We start from the raw sequence: 16,434 nt of genomic DNA on the forward strand, positions 1-16,434 counted from the left end.
GAAGTCAATTAGAAGCACTCACTTCCTGATGACCGTACTGCACAGACTCAAACTGAGCTTGACGACGTAGATGTGATGTGAGCAACCTGTCTGTCTTTTAGTAGCTGTGCAAAGAGAAATCTGAATCATTCCCTTTCGAAACTTGCGAGTGTGAGTAGGAGGTGTCCTCCAGCTCTTCCGGGGGGACACTGAGGCGTTCCCAGGCCAGCCGGGAGACATAGTCTCTCCAGCGTGTCCTAGGTCTTCCCCGGGGTCTCCTCCCAATGGGACGTGCCCGGAACACCTCCCCAGGAAGGCGTCCAGGAGGCATCCAGAACAGATGCCCGAGCCACCTCAGCTGACCCCTCTCGATGTGGAGGAGCAGCGGCTCTACTCTGAGCTTCTCCCGAGTGACCGAGCTTCTCACCCTATCTCTAAGAGATCGCCCAGCCACCCTGCGGAGAAAGCTCATTTCGGCCGCCTGTATCCGGGATTTTGTCCTTTCGGTCATGACCCAAAGCTCATGACCATAGGTGAGAGAAGGAACGTAGATTGACCGGTAAATCTCTTTCTTCACCACGACAGACCGGTACATCGACCGCATTACTGCAAAAGCTGCACCGATCCGTCTGTCAATCTCCCGTTCCATCCTTCCCTCACTCGTGAACAAAACCCCAAGATACTTAAACTCCTCCACTTGAGGCAGGAATTCTCCACCAACCTGAAGTGGGCAAGCCACCCTTTTCCGACTGAGGACCGACTGGTAGTATGCCGATTTGGTTATAGCTTTGACATGGCTCCCAAAGCGAAGATTAGACTCCAGAATAACACCAAGATTCAGCAATGAATGGGGTAAACTTTCATCAAGAGTGCAAAACACACACACACACACACACACTTTCCTTTTGTAGCTCTCAGCAAACATGACGCTCTATAAAGACGTATTCCCACCTGAGAGCACATGCAGAAAGATCCTAGAGCAGTTCCAAGTGTGCCATACTCAAATTCAATAAACACCTTATATAGACCCAGATTACAGGCATCTAATTAGCCAGCTGTACATATGCATGGAGGTATAACGCACCTTTTCTTAGCCTACTCTTTTATTGTATATATACAGTACTTGTCAAAAGTTTTGAAAGAAGTCTCTTGTGCTCATCAAAAATAGCAATATTGTGAAATATTATTACAGTTTAAAATAATGTTTTTCTATTTTAATATACTATAAAATATCATTTATTTCTGTGATGCAAAGCTGAATTTTCATCAGCATCAATACTCCAGTCTTCAGTGTCATATGATCCTTCAGAAATCATTTTAATATGCTGATTTATTATAAATACTGGAAACAGTTGTGCTGCTTAATATATATTTTTTTATAACCTGTGATACTTTTTTCCAGGATTCTCTGATGAATAAAAAGTAAAAAAAAAAAAAAAAAAAAAAAAAAAGCATTTACTTAAAATATAAATCTTTTGAAACAATATACACTACCGTTCAAAAGTTAATATTTTTATTCAGTAAGGATGTGTTAAATTGATTAAAAAAATGATAAAGACTTATATTGTTAGAAAAGATTCCTTTTTGAATAAATGCTGTTCTTTTTAACTTTTTATTCATCACTGAATCCTGAAAAAAGTATCACAGTTTCCAAAAAAAAATATTAAGCTGTTTCCAACATTGATAAACAACTGAGTATCAAAAATCTCAACACCATGAGTAAGACATTTTTGCATATGAGTAGTTTCAGTTGTTTATAAAAAAAACTAGTTATTGACATTCATGACATGTTCATGAAAACATTCAGCAACAACAGATTGCTCAATCCTTTTGATTGTATGGTAACACTTTACAATAATAAGACTTAATTTGTTAACACAAGTTAACAAGAACTAACAATAAATAAATAATTCTACATTTAGAATTGCAAATTTAGACATTCACTAATACATTATTAAAATCAAAAAAAGTTTTATCTGTTATTTAGTAGACCTGATCTAACATGAACTATCAATAAAGAGTTGTATTTCTACTAACTTTTAACAAAGATTAATAAATACTGTAATACATGTATTGCTCATTGTTAGATAATGTTGTAAAGTGTTCTTGGATTTATTTCTATTCTATTTATTTCAGATAAATCTGCAATAATCTTTTCCCTAATATTTGTATTATTTTAAATAAATAGTGTATAATTTAAAGGTGAATACTGTTTAGTGCCCTTAATTACTCCTTTGTTGTCATTAATTTAATCACTCAACATGGCAACACAGTTGAGATATCCAATATTCATTTGCAATTTAGCATCCTCAATGTAGTTCAAATTTAGCATCCTAAGCGCCACTTAGTGGTAAAAAGCTGCAAATGAATTTGCCACAGAAACGATGAGGGTGACTGGTAACCTGCAATGGCAAAATACTTATTCCGGTTGAGTACCATCTGAAAAGTTAAGATGAGCCTAAATTAGCTCTCAAAATATTGTATTGTACAATGCTTAACCCGCTCTATGGAAGTAAAGTAATGCCAAATGTTTTTGAAACAAAAAAGCTTGTTGAATTGCACTAATAAAAAATAAATAAAAAAGCATTGTATTAACCGTGCTTGCATTTTAATGCATTGTATTTTCAGGGCTTGCATTTTTATGGGCTGAAATTCAACATGGTCAAATATTTAAGCTGTGAATATTTCAATTCAAAACATTTCACACACATTTTCATTATAAAAAATTCAATAATCCATATTCACCTTTCAGATTTCACTTCCAAAATGTTCATTCTGTTTAAAACACAACCTATAATATATCCAATATCTTATATAATATAGCCTACATTCATAATAAGGTGCAAGTATGGTCTTATATATCACTGTATTAGTCTATTAAGCTATGAGTCTCATATAAAGTTAAGGAAACTAAACAACCGAGAGAAATATATGTCTACTAACTCAGATTTAACGTTTGATCTGTACGTCAGCATCGGGGAATAACGTTTTAATCTCGTTCACGGTAGAGAAAGCTGCATACATGTACAAAAGTAACCGCGAAGACTTAAAGGTATAGCGGAGGATTTTTTACTTCCGGGTGGATCACCTATACTATTGGTCCTCCTAATTGTCAATCATTCTGGTGAATCAATCAAACTTTTCAAAAAGTGGAGAGGGCGGGTCTTATCTAAAATTCGGAAAGATCCTCCGCTATACCTTTAAATTTAAGTGCTTTTGTGTCTTTATCAGCGTTTCCATATAGGCCTATAGCTACTGGCCCTGATAATCATCACAAATACTTACCGCTTGCTCCATTTCTGTAAATCAGTTTTTATGAATGAATGAGTCTCTCACTCTTTGCTCTAGTCTTCGTCAACAGCCGTTTGCACCTCCTGCTGGTGAGGTCGACTAACAGCAGATGGAGATTATGAATCAGCAATCTATTGATATTCCTGAAGTTCCCAGATGTGAAATGTTGAATTTTCTGTCGAATTTGAACCACTAAATTTGTGGAAGCGAATTTGTAAAGCGAAATAAAATGGACTGAAAATTTTCTGTTGAATATTATAGGTTGTATTATACAACAGAATGGAGTGAAATCTGAAAGGTGAATATGGATTATAGAATTTTTATTAATGAAAATGTGTGTGAAATGTTTTGAGTTGAAATATCCAGAGCTTAAATATTCAATGTTAAATATGTTGAATTTCAGTCCATAAAAATGCAAGCCCTTAAAATACAATGCATTAAAATGCAAGCACGGTTAATGCAGTGCATTTTTTTATTTTTTTTATTAGTGCAATTCAACAAGGTTTTTTGTTTAAAAAACATTTGGCATTATTTTACTTCCATACCGCTCCCTCTTTTAGTAGCTTGATGTAAATGTGAATAAGTTTCAACAGTACGTCACATACCAAAAGACCACTTCTCATTCAGTCGCCTCTCAGCAAGGCTGTGCACCAGCTGAATCTCGTAGTCTTGATCTCTGCTTCCCTTAGATGCTTGGAGGACCCTCACGCCTGTGGACAGTTTGATGTAATCCTCGTAGTAATAGCCCCACGCTGCCAGAGAAAGCTGAAGCTGGCTGTCAAACTGGGCTAGATCATCCAGGGTTGTGCAGCCCAGGGTTTTCAGACTGCCAAAATATAAAGAATAGGAGCCCATTATTTTTGCAGAACTCCAGAAGTTCCTGACATTTATCAAACATGTCAGAGATGGCTATAGGAAGGCTTGATGGTATTTTTTTTTCCAACTTGGAGGACATGTGATCCTTAAGCCTGGTTTATACTTGCTGCGTCCGCAAGAGCGTGAAAGTGTGCGTAGCAAAAATCACGTAACTGCAGTGTGGGCGGTCGTGCATGACCTGTATGAGTAGTAATTCAGCACTTGCGGGTAGTCCGGTAGAATGAAATGTCCTCATTCCTTTATATTCACCGGGACTCCCGTGTGGCACTGATATCGGTCTCTCATTAGCAATCGCGCCCTGCTACCGTTTAAAAGTTTGGAAACATTAAAGGGGTCATCAGATGCAAAATTCACTTTTATATGGTGTTTGCATATAAATATGTCTTTGCAGTGTGTGGAAACAACCACCATACAATGAAAAAAAATCCATTCACTCCTTTTTTTAATCCTCAAAAAGCCTAAACACTCTCAATGATCAAGCCGTTTGGATTTTCTGAGCAATATGATGTCATATTGCTCATGCTCTGGCCACGACCGCTGATGGACTGACCCATATTAGCATATTTCCGCCCTCAGCCATTTGTATACTGTGCTCCAAGGCAGCACTTTATGCCCCACGGAAGAGATAGTTCATGAGCCAGGGGGGTTGATCGGTATCATCGGGGGGACAAATGCTATCATTGTTTTTTGGCAAGGTATACACCCCTAGTATTAGAAGAATCACGATAGCAGTGCAGGGGTGGTAGCGAAATCACTTTTTTCAGCTTATGAAGTTACTAACCCCCTAAAATAAATTCCGTTTTTTAAATCTGGTGTATATCTGGTTTAGGCTCATGCTTGGGATATTGTCAATATTCTATAATATGGTGCTTGGTATCGTTGGAAAGGGGAACTTTTAGGCTTTCATTTAAGCCCAGTACTGAATCTGTCTGACAAACACAGAGGTCACATGACTTCTTTAAACCAGAAATAACACACATTTTTTCACAATTTCCACCTAAACTGTATGCTTTCTTTTATCCCTGTGGCATGAAAGACCACTACGGACACAAAACTCAACAACTTCAATACTCAAGGCACTCTGATGACTCAGAAAATGTATAATATACCCATACTATTTATTTGTGAGAGCCTTAAATTAGACTTGTGGAGCCAGCACAAGTCTTCAAAATAGAATAGAGTGAATAGAATGGACAAATAGGGTGGAGACCTATTAGTTGTAAAAGTCAATAAAGAAACAGGTTGTAAAGTGAATATATTTAATTAAAGACTGGTTTGTATGTTGATGTCCATTATTTTATTATCTAATCATCATCATTTTCCATGTCGTCCTCGTCTTCATCTGAACTTTCTACACAGGTCACCTGGTTTTCACACTCTGTCAGTTTACACATGTCTGTGCACCTGAGGCCATTTGCAAGACACATACATCATGGGAGTGAACATTTTTTTTGTGCAGTTGCAGGCGAGTAGATCCAGGACAGCTTCAGGTGCTGGCTGGCCTTCCATCCAGTGCAGCACCAACTGTTCACCTTCCTCCTCTGTTTCCATCTTCCATCCTCTGCCAACAGGGCTTGGCACTTGTGGGTCCTTTTTAAACATCTTTTCCAAATACCAGCCTGATAGTTAGCTCGCAGTGTGTGTTGCCTCAAGCTATCCTTGCACAGTGGGAGTTGATGACTCTCTCACTGAAAGAACAAGCCGTCATTCTAAGTACTATAAGAGTTCTTCTCTGTCAATCCCCCCGTCAGTGGTGGATTCTGAGACTCTCGCGCCAGAGACCCGAGTTCGAATCTCGGCTGCACTGAATCTTTTCACCACGGCCCCGCCCCCGCCCCCGCATGACTCGCCCTCTTTGGTAACGTCCGGAAAAGGGGTTGGTCAGGCTCAACGTTTGACCCCGCCCCCCATCTAAACCCAGCATGAGTGCAACTGGACGAAGCATGGCCAGCTAGTCATGTTAAATCACGATTCTAACAGAGCTATAGCTGCAGTCTAGGGGCCCGTTAAACCGTGCACCGCTGCAAACTATCGCTGTTCTCACAGCAGCTCAAACAGAGTGAGAAATAAATGTTCCCCCACAGCCCCCGCTCACAGGTGGCTGGGAACGTTCTCAAATCAGTCATTAGGCCCGTTACAAGCGCGCGCCACTCATGCCGCACACTATCACTGCAGTCAGTGCGCCCGCTATGAAGCGTGCGCCGCCACAGATAGTCACTGCTCAAAATCCCATGACACTTCTCACAGCTCCCTGTCTAACTCAGGTGGCTGGAGATTTTATTATTGTCAACAGGTCCGCTGCATTGTGCGCGCCTCTACAAACAAATGCCGTTCTCAGGGCGACCCACGTAAAGCACAAAAAGAGTATGTTTCACAATCACAACACACAGGTTCACGGTCCCCCTTCACTAGGCGGCCCCCTCCCAGTTGTTACACTGACTTTCCCCCAGACAAAAGCCTGTACAGTCAGTCCAACACTCAGTATGTGCACAAATCACAATGTAAGGGTATCAGGTCCCCCTGTGTTTGTCGGCCCATCCCAAACTGTATGTCAAACCCGAAATACAGAATCTGTTAGCAAAAGGGGCGATAGAGCTAGTCCTAAAACACTCGGGTTTCTACAGCCACTATTTTCTAGTCCCGAAAAAAGACGGCGGTCTCAGACCCATAATAGATTTGAGACATTTGAACAAGGCTCTCATGAGACGGTCTTTCAAAATGTTAACTACCAAACATATCCTCGCGCAAGTTCCCCCGGGGGATTGTTTTTTTACGGTGGATCTGAAAGATGCATACTTTCACATTCAGATAAACCCTCGTCACAGGCCATTCTTGAAATTCGCCTTCGAGGGTCAGGCTTATCAATACACCGTACTGCTGTTCGGTTTATCCCTAGCACCCCTTACATTCACGAAGTGCATGGATGCAGCGCTTTCTCCCCTGAGACATCAGGGAGTATGCGTGCTAAATTATCTCTACGACTGGCTAGTGCTGGCACAGTTGAGAACCGAGCTACTGTCACACAGGGATTTGATTCTCTGCCATTTGAAATGTCTGGGTCTCAAAATCAATGTAACTAGAGCAAACTGACCCCCAGCCAGAGTGCGGTCTTTCTGGGCACAGTTATTGACTCTATAACGATGACAGCGCGGCTTACACGAGAGCGCACGCTCTCTGTGCGAACGCTAGCAGCCTCATTCAAGGCGGGCGAGCGCGCACCTCTAAAGAAATTTCAGAAACTTTTCGGTCTCATGGCAGCAGCATCGTCAGTACTCCGTATGGGATTACTGAGCATGCGCCCGCTGCAGCACTGGCTCAAACGCCGTGTGCCAACCCATGCATGGCAGTCAGGCAGTCTGCACATCATGGTGAATCACGGTTGTTACGGACTCTGATTCCCTGGCGGGCTCAGGACTGGTACCACGAGGGTGTGACCATGGGAGTAGTTTCTTGGAGGAAAGTGTTTTTTACAGACGCATCCAACCTAGATTGGGGAGCGCTGCACAAGGTCAAGCCTGCCTCCGGCCTCTGGTCGAGCACGGAGCAGAGCTTACATATCAACTGTCTGGAAATGAAAGCAGTTTGTTTGGCCCTCAAAGCATTTCTGTCAAACCTCAAAGGTCACCACGTCTTAGTCCGCACGGACAACACATCAGTGGTGACCTACATAAATCGCCAGGGCGGCATCAGGTCGGGCAACCTGTACACCATAGCGAGAGACCTCCTCTTGTAGGCACAGACCAATCTGAGTTCTCTGAGGGCAGCGCATATCCCTGTCATTCAGAATCTGGGTATGGATATGCTCTCACGGGGCAACACTCCCCTAGGCGAGTGGTCCCTGAACTCACAGACAGTCAGTCTGATATGGAGTGTGTTCGACCTTTTCACCTCGAGAACCAACACCCACTACGCAGAGTTCTTCTCAAAGAATAGGGACGCGCTGGCCCATCTCTGGCCCAGCCGCCCCCTTTATGCGTTTCCCCCCGTTTCAATGATCCCCCAGGTCATCTAACGGGTCAGGAAGAGTGGATGCCCAGTCCTCCTAGTGGCCCCCCTCTGGGAATCCAGGCCCCTGGAGTCCCCTGGCCTGTTCGGCTGAGGAAAGACCTCCTCATACAGACCCGACTTATGGGCCCTCCATGTCTGGTCTTAAACACTATCACTGAGGCTAGGGCCCCGTCTACCAGGCACCTTTATGCTCTAAAGTGGTCAGGGTTTTCCAGCTGGTGCTCGAAAAAACTCTTTGATCCAGGGTCATGTGAGGTATCTGTGATACTCTCCTTCCTACAGGAGCTGGTGGACGCGGACCGTTCCCCATCCACACTCAAAGTGTATGTGGCAGCCATTGCAGCTCATCATGCTCCAGTGGCTGGCCAATCACTAGGAAGAAACAACCTGGTGGTATGGTTTCTAAAAGGAGCTAGGAGGTTGAACCCCTCCAGACCTCCATCCGTGCCATCTTGGGACCTCTCCACGGTCCTTGGTGCCCTGAAAAGTCCACCTTTTGAACCACTCCAGTCGGTTGATCTTAAAACTCTCTCGCTAAAGACTGCTCTCCTGCTGGCACTGGCATCTATCAAGCGAGTGGGAGATCTGCAGGCCCTCTCTGTGAGCCCTTCATGTTTGGAGTTTGGGTTGGATGACTCCAGGGTCATCCTCAAACCCAGACATAGCTATGTACCCAAAGTGCTCTCAACGCCGTTTAGAGCACAGGTTATCACATTATTAGCCCTTCCCCCTTCTGCTGAGGATGGGGAAGCTAATCTACTCTGCCCTGTCAGAGCAATGAGAATCTATCTGGAGCGTTCTGCGTCTTTTAGACAACCAGAACAGCTCTTTGTCTGCTTTGGTGACCGATCTAAGGGTTATCCAGTCACTAAGCAAAGACTGTCTAGATGGATAGTGGATGCCATATCTATGGCATATACCTCAGTGGGTCAGGTTTGCCCTATAGGTATCAAGGCTCAATCGACTAGAGGCATGGCCTCGTCTTGGGCTTGGTCCTCAGGTTTTCCCTTTCAGGATATTTGTGAGAAGACCGGCTGGTCCTCACCTTCCACATTTATGAAGTTTTATAATATGGAGGTACCTTCCCTGCAGGCGAAGGTATTTTCGGTATGATTAAGGCTCGACGGTGTCTGGTCTTGTCTACAAATTATGTCACTGTGCATAATCACATATACATTTATTATAAAACCCGCCTTTGGCCTGTTATATTTATATACATTTTATTATAAAACCTGCCTGTGGCCAGTTATATTTTCCCTATAATGATAGACCCGACAGTGTCTGGTCCTATTAGTACATTATGTCGGTTAAGTTACTGACATATATATATTACTAGACCCGACGATGTCCGGTCTGTTCATTATATATACTTGGGTTCTGGCTTGTTTCTGTGAGCTCAGGGGTCCTGAGCTGCAGAAGGCAACCAGTTACTTATAGTGTGGCGTTTTGCATGGTGTCCCCACTGCGAATAGCTACGCAATACGAAGTGACCGTTCAAAAGGGAACTACTCGGTTACTATCGTAACCTCAGTTCCCTGAGAGTAGGGAACGAGTATTGCGTAGCCGGCCGCACTATAGTAACCTGGCAAGTTGTCGCTTCAGTCATTTAAACCTGCTAAAATGGCGTTTTTTGTGGACTAATATGGACTAAGGCCACGCCACCCTGGTGGGCTCTGACGTGTAATGGCACACACGTCAGAGACGCCCGCACCATTGGATGTGCAGTTGCCGCAGCACAGCCAATGAGTGAGCCAGACACTCACTGTGCTAGCTGTGCAGCTGCAAAATGCGTTTTACATTATAGACTTCAGTAAATCGAGGAAAAGGAGTTTTCCGTGGCGCGGCCAGAGACATTTTGGGTACTGCGGCATATTAAATATATTATAAATAGTTTTTCCGCATGAGAAATATCTGAAATGACTGAAATGAGTGACTCACGTGACACTTGAGAGCCCTGACTGCACTGTAGCAGTTACTGTTACACTGTTTAACCTGCAAGCTAGCTAGCCTGCTAAAAACACCAAGCTTACATTAGCTACTGCTACTATTCCCCACCAATTCACAAGCACAAGAGAAAAAGTATTTTGTACTTGCATTTAATACCCCTGGAACTCAATGGAAGTTGATTGAAGATGGCATAGTTGGTAGTGTTGTTATAACCAGTCAACTGAACCAACAATCTTTTCACAAAACTGACAAAACCTTGTCAAACTGTCAAAATCCATCAACATTCCGTGCATGAGCTACTTTCTGACATTCTAACTGAAAGTGGGTGAATATCAAAATACATGATAGAAACATTTTGTTAAACCACTTACAAGTGTTATGTTGACAACACTATTGAAACAATTACTTTTTATTACAACTGTACATGAATAAATAGGCCTGGACTAATAGGGTATTCTATTTGTCCATTCTATTGGCTCTATTCTATTTTGAAGACTTGTACTGGCTGCACAAGTCTAATTTAAGGCTCTCACAAATAAATAGTATGGGTATATTATACATTTTCTGAGTCATCAGAGTGCCTTGAGTATTGAAGTTGTTGAGTTTTGTGTCCGTGGTGTTCTTTCATGCCACAGGGATAAAAGAAAGCATACAGTTTAGTAGGGGTGTAACGATGCATCGATATGGATCGATGCATCGATATAACGTCTAACGATACGATGCATCGATTCCACACTTAAAATATCGATATGCACCTTTATTTTGACACTCTCCACATTATTATGACACGTAACATCCTTCCGCTAAAGCGCACATTTTCGTTTACTTACCAACCGCCTGCCGGTGTGTAACGTTAATCTCCTCATCTGAAAAAGACGCCTGACAAGACTGACTAAACCCTAAACAAGTTTTTTTTTTTTTTTTTTTCACAAAAGCCGGTATTGTCCGCTATCAAGGCATCGCGAGTTCATGTTTTACAGTAGAAACAGACAAGCACTCGCACCCTTGTTGGTGAACACAACACGAGAAGTCCGTTTTAGCGACTCAGCGCGCAGTATTCAGGTCAGATTTGAAAAGACGCGCGCTGGCTAAGAGGAGTTTCGTCAAAGCTGACTAAAAGTGATCGAGGATGGATCATTTCAATGAACTCGTGATATCTTCTTCAGGGCGTAAAAGGAAAATAAAACCTGAAACATTTTCACGGAACCTTACTAAAGCAGCTCGTTTAGGGAACGGAATGGTGAGGGAAAAGCTCTCTGTACTGCGTGTACGTACGTTAATCACAACAACAAAGTTTGGCAGGCATATGTCAGCTGAGGAGATTAACGTTATGAAGATTAACCGAGTGTTGTATTATTTATCATAGCAATTACTTGGTTGTGTTTGACTCAGAAAGATGAAATGTGAATGTATCTGCTCTGCTAAAAAAAAAAAAAACATTAAAGCATACTTTCAATTCACTTTAATTTTGTAATTTACCTTTATTTTTTAAGTTATTATTATTATTAATCAAAACAACCCAGCTGCAGTTTGATTGATATTACTTGGAATGCACAATAATAATAAAAAACATGATTTATGAGTACTTGCAAATAACCACTTCTGTTATAAATGTCCCAATTGGGAGAGGGTGTGCAATTTTCAAAGAGTTTAATTAAACGTTCATTTTATATATTTTGGTTGCATTTGTGAGTTAATAAAAGCGTAACTGGTTGTGTGAACATAATATCTAAATATCGATTAATCGATCGATATAGCCCTGAATCGAATCGAATCGAATCGTATCGTATCGTCATGAACTGTCCGATTTACACCCCTACAGTTTAGGTGGAAATTGTGAAAAAATGTGTGTTATTTCTGGTTTAAAGAAGTCATGTGACCTCTGTGTTTGTCAGACAGATTCAGTACTGGGCTTAAATGAAAGCCTAAAAGGTCCCCTTTCCAACTTTACCAAGCGCCATATTATAGAATATTGACAATATCCCTAGCATTAGCCTAAACCAGATATACACCAGATTTCAAAAACAGAATTTATCTTAGGGGGTTAGTAACTTCATGAGATGAAAAAAGGGATTTCGCTACCACCCCTGCACTGCTATCGTGATTTTTCTAGTACTAGGGGTGTATACCTTGCCAAAAATCACTATGAGACTTTGTCCCCCCAGATGATACCGATGGACCAAATTTGGGGCCCTGGCTCATGGACTTAGGCCGTGTGTCCACCGAAGCGTTTTTTGCCAGCTGAAAACGCTAGACGCTCTGCTGAAAATGCCTAGCTCTGGGCGCTTGAGAGCGTTTTGGCAGCACAGCGTTTTTTTCAGTTGAGACGCTTCGTTGCTATGATACAGAATATCCACAGCATAGTTTACTTGTAACTGGGTTCGCAGATAATTTGTTTCATACTAAAAAAATATTTTTCATCCATTTTGTTCGGTTAGCTCTGCTGGTTGATGTCGTTGTACAGAAAGAATGTTGTGACAGTTGGTAGGTGTAGTATTTGTCCCGCCCCTCCTCCACTGTGATTGGACGGCTGGGTAAAAAGTGACAGTGATGAGCGTAGCGTTTTACCCAAAGTTGAACATTCTTCAACTCTCGGCGACCTGTAAAAAGTGCCGAGCGCTCGGCGCTTCAGCGTGAAAAAGACGCTCAGTGCCTTGTTACGCTCATGGCATTTTAAAAACACGGCGCTCCCATTGAAAACAATTGAAAAAACACGCCAGCCGCGTGAAAAAACGCTTTGGTGGACACACGGCCTAAGAGGGGTGGGGTAAGCAGTTGCTCATTATCATTTAAAGCAACGAAACGGGTCACAGTATTATTGTTCTTACTGTATTCATAATCAAATAAATGCAGCCTTGGTGAGACTACTTTCAAAAACATTAAAAAACCTGATTGGCAATAATGTGTATGTGAACTCACGTGTGATAGTAGTGCTCCAGGCTCTGGGAACAAAGCCACTCCTGGAAGGCAAAGTCTCTGAGCAGCTGCACGTGGGCCTCAGTGATCTCCCTCCAGTGATGCTTTTCCTTTACTACTTCCTCCAGTCGAGAAAGCACACATAAACTCAGCTCCTCCAGAGTCTGAACATCTATACACATTCATAAACAAACAGACACAAATGGAAGCAAGATGTGACCAGACAGACAGTTAAAGTGCTCCAACACTTTGCTCGGTGGCACATAGGTGCGGGCAGAGCGATAAAGTCAGCACAAAGTCCAAGGGCCTCATGTACACAGTGCCCTCCACTATTATTGCCACCATTGGTATACGAGCAAACGGCTGTGAAAAAATGTCTTTGCTGTCTTTCCTGTTGGTCTTTCATTCAAAATATTTACAAAAATATTTTGTTTGTTTTTACTTTTTCTTTCCATTGACCAATGATGACTACTGTTTGCTAGTAGAAAATACAACTTCCACTCACATCTGATTGACAGATAAATTGCTTACTCTTATTTCAGTCTGATTATTTCAGCAGAAATTTTGCATTCAGTTCAACAGTAATAAGTTCATTTTATTATTCAACTGAATTGTGCATATGCATTTGAGACAATTACGTTATGTTCTTGCTCTGTCCATGTAATAAATGCATGTCCTTTAATGAGGGTTTTTTAGCGCATTTCCTTAAGGTTATGTCATTCCTATTACCCATTTCAGGGGTGGCCAAAAATACAATTTAAAATTAATCAGAGCTACAGAAATGTATCTTCCTATTTACAAGTAAAGTATTGTGAGCCGGCTGCTTACTATTTTCAGCCTCAGTTACCTATCAATTTAATAGTTAATAATTTAATAGCACTCAATAAAGGCAAGAAAATCAAACTAACATTCTGCCTGAAATCTCTATTTGTGTTCCATGAGAGAATTTCATACTGGCTGTACAAAATATTTTTAAATGATTTATACATAATGCATTTAATTTGACTTAACTAGAATTATGTGACAAGAATCACAATGAACATTTTACACATTTTATGGTTGTGGAGACAAAGAACCACTCAATGTGAAGTGGATCATTAAAACTGTTTAATATATAACGAATTGTAATCTAGCCAACCAACATGTTTTGATACCAACCACACTTTTAATCACATACCCCGAGCACCTGCCTTTACACAAATCTACAGCTGGGAAATTGCTTGTGAGCTCCCATGACAGCAGAAATCAGTGTATGCCCAACATAAAAGTTTTGAAATAATATTTTGTTCTACTTTTTTTTTCATGCATCTCTCTCTTTCTCGTCTGGCTGCCTCCAGTTAGAGGTCAACACAAAGGAATTATCCACATAGCCTTTTTTAATGCTAGATGCCCTTCCTGAAGCATTCTTGATTATTAAAATGAATAAACAAAAATTACACTTCTTTTTGTAAGTGTATAATTCATCATACAAGGAAATAAAATTGCTTTTAAGTATTTTATTATTTGACCAGACATTCTATACATTTCATTGATTATTTTAGCATTTAAAACTGTTTTACCCTACGGATCATTGACTTCATAGACACACATGTAGTGACCATTGCAAATTCACAAAATCGCAAGTGCACATGAAATAGGCTAGTTCCACGTGGCCGCCATGTTGGATTTCCGATCAGCGAGTGTGGGGCTAGACACTTCCGGTTTCGCATTACGGCCGGAGAAAGCCGAAAATGATCTCTTATAATTGATTCTATAAACAACTATATCACTTAAAATACTACTAAGATCCATATTACTATCACACGAGCTAATGGCAATTAAATGCACGGATGCATAGTCAGATTAATGAATGAAATACAACTGTTCACGAAAAGAAGATTGTATTTGACTCATGCTGCATACGCATACACAATAACAATTATGCCTACTATAAATAATATAGAGTCACAACTATATTATACAACTATAAAATACTGTATGCGCTGCTTAAAAACACCAGACAGATAATGATTTATGAAACAGATGGTCTTTACTCATCTTACTTGCACAAAATAAATGCAGTAATAGAAAGCATAGAAACGCACAGGTGAAATACACTGAAAATTTGGTTGGGTTTAAGTCATCCCTCCGGATCTTCTGCATCCACTCAGCCCGTACCGCAGCGTCAACGGGGAATGCATGAAAGCTGACTTCTTTGTTGTAACGTGACGAAATGGTACATAACGGCACACAACAATGAAGTGCTGAGGCTGTCACCCTCTGAAAGGCAAGTCGCCTCTCTTGAATCCTAAAAATACTCTCTCAAAAACGTTCTCTCTGGTAATGGAACTCGGTTGCTGTTGTCTCTCGCGGTCAGATCACCGGAAATTTTCACCGGAAGTACTGACCCAGACATTCGAGAAGTTCGAACATCAACGGTCGCCATACTGTGCACGGAGCGAATTAGGCCTTAAATCTGTCTTAATTTTTGAGGGCAATGCCTACATCTAAAAATCCAATCAACAACCAATGGATAGAGCCAGGTGCACGTTCTACATTCTTGAGATCACTGAATTATAAATACAGTGGCAAGAATAAGTTTGTAAACCCGTTGAATTAATCAATGCAGAAATCTGAATTTCTGCATTAATTAATCATAAAAATTATTTTAATTTAACTCGCAATAATAAACAAACACAATTTAATCCTTCTAAACTAGTAACACAAAATGGAGTGGGAGGCATTACTGTTGGTTGCGCTAAAATGACCCAACCAGCCATCGTTCCCGGAGCTGATTCAGCTGTTAATGGCACCCCCGTGACCAGTGCTGTGAAGGGTATCATTTAGCACCCCAGGACGGATCTGTGGGATCTTCATGTCTGGCAGATCAGCAGGGCCCGGGGATGACAGATGTGTTGCAAAGGGTGATGAATACTACAGCAGAGACTGGGATTCCCTTCTACTAGGCACCAGTATGCTCATCAATAGAAGGTGTTTGTGGATTGGTGTGAGACACATAATGAGGACCCAGGGACATGCCCTGTGTTAGTTATTTTATCATTTCTGCTGGGCCACTTGGAAAGCAGGCGCTCGCCTTCTACACTTAAGGTATATGTGGCTGCTACCACATCATTTAATGCTCAGGTGGATCAATGCTCGGTTGGGAGACATCTTTCTATGATGCCTATTTGGGACTTAGCATTAGCTCTGAGGGCACTTTCCCAGCTGCGAGTGCTCTCGTTGAAGACAGCGCTCTGACTTGTTTTAGCGTATTGAAAGAATGTGGGAGACCTGCAAATGCTGTTCATTAACCCCACTTATCTGGAGTTCGGACAGAATGACTGTGTAGTCAGGCTGAAGCCGAGGCGTGGCTATGTCCCTAAGGTGCTTACAACACCTTTCAAAGTCCAAGATATAATAATGCAAGAATTTGCCCTG

The 16,434-nt window shown here is 41.6% G+C and overlaps 1 protein-coding gene across 4 annotated transcripts in view; it reads right to left on the reverse strand.

Annotated features, from left to right (window-relative positions):
• arel1 (apoptosis resistant E3 ubiquitin protein ligase 1) overlaps positions 1–16,434 on the reverse strand; it is a 71,333-nt gene that overhangs the window by 49,406 nt on the left and 5,493 nt on the right. For all 4 annotated transcript variants that reach the window (XM_081394404.1, XM_081394401.1, XM_081394402.1 and 1 more), the window contains 2 exons: positions 13,021–13,189; positions 3,876–4,096 (listed from right to left, as the gene is read on the reverse strand). In XM_081394404.1, coding sequence (XP_081250530.1) covers positions 3,876–4,096; positions 13,021–13,189 — 390 coding nt within the window. The remainder of the gene's footprint in view (positions 1–3,875; positions 4,097–13,020; positions 13,190–16,434) is intronic.

The sequence above is a fragment of the Scardinius erythrophthalmus genome (assembly GCF_964197995.2).
Source record: "Scardinius erythrophthalmus genome assembly, chromosome: 19".
NCBI classification, from domain to species: domain Eukaryota; kingdom Metazoa; phylum Chordata; class Actinopteri; order Cypriniformes; family Leuciscidae; genus Scardinius; species Scardinius erythrophthalmus.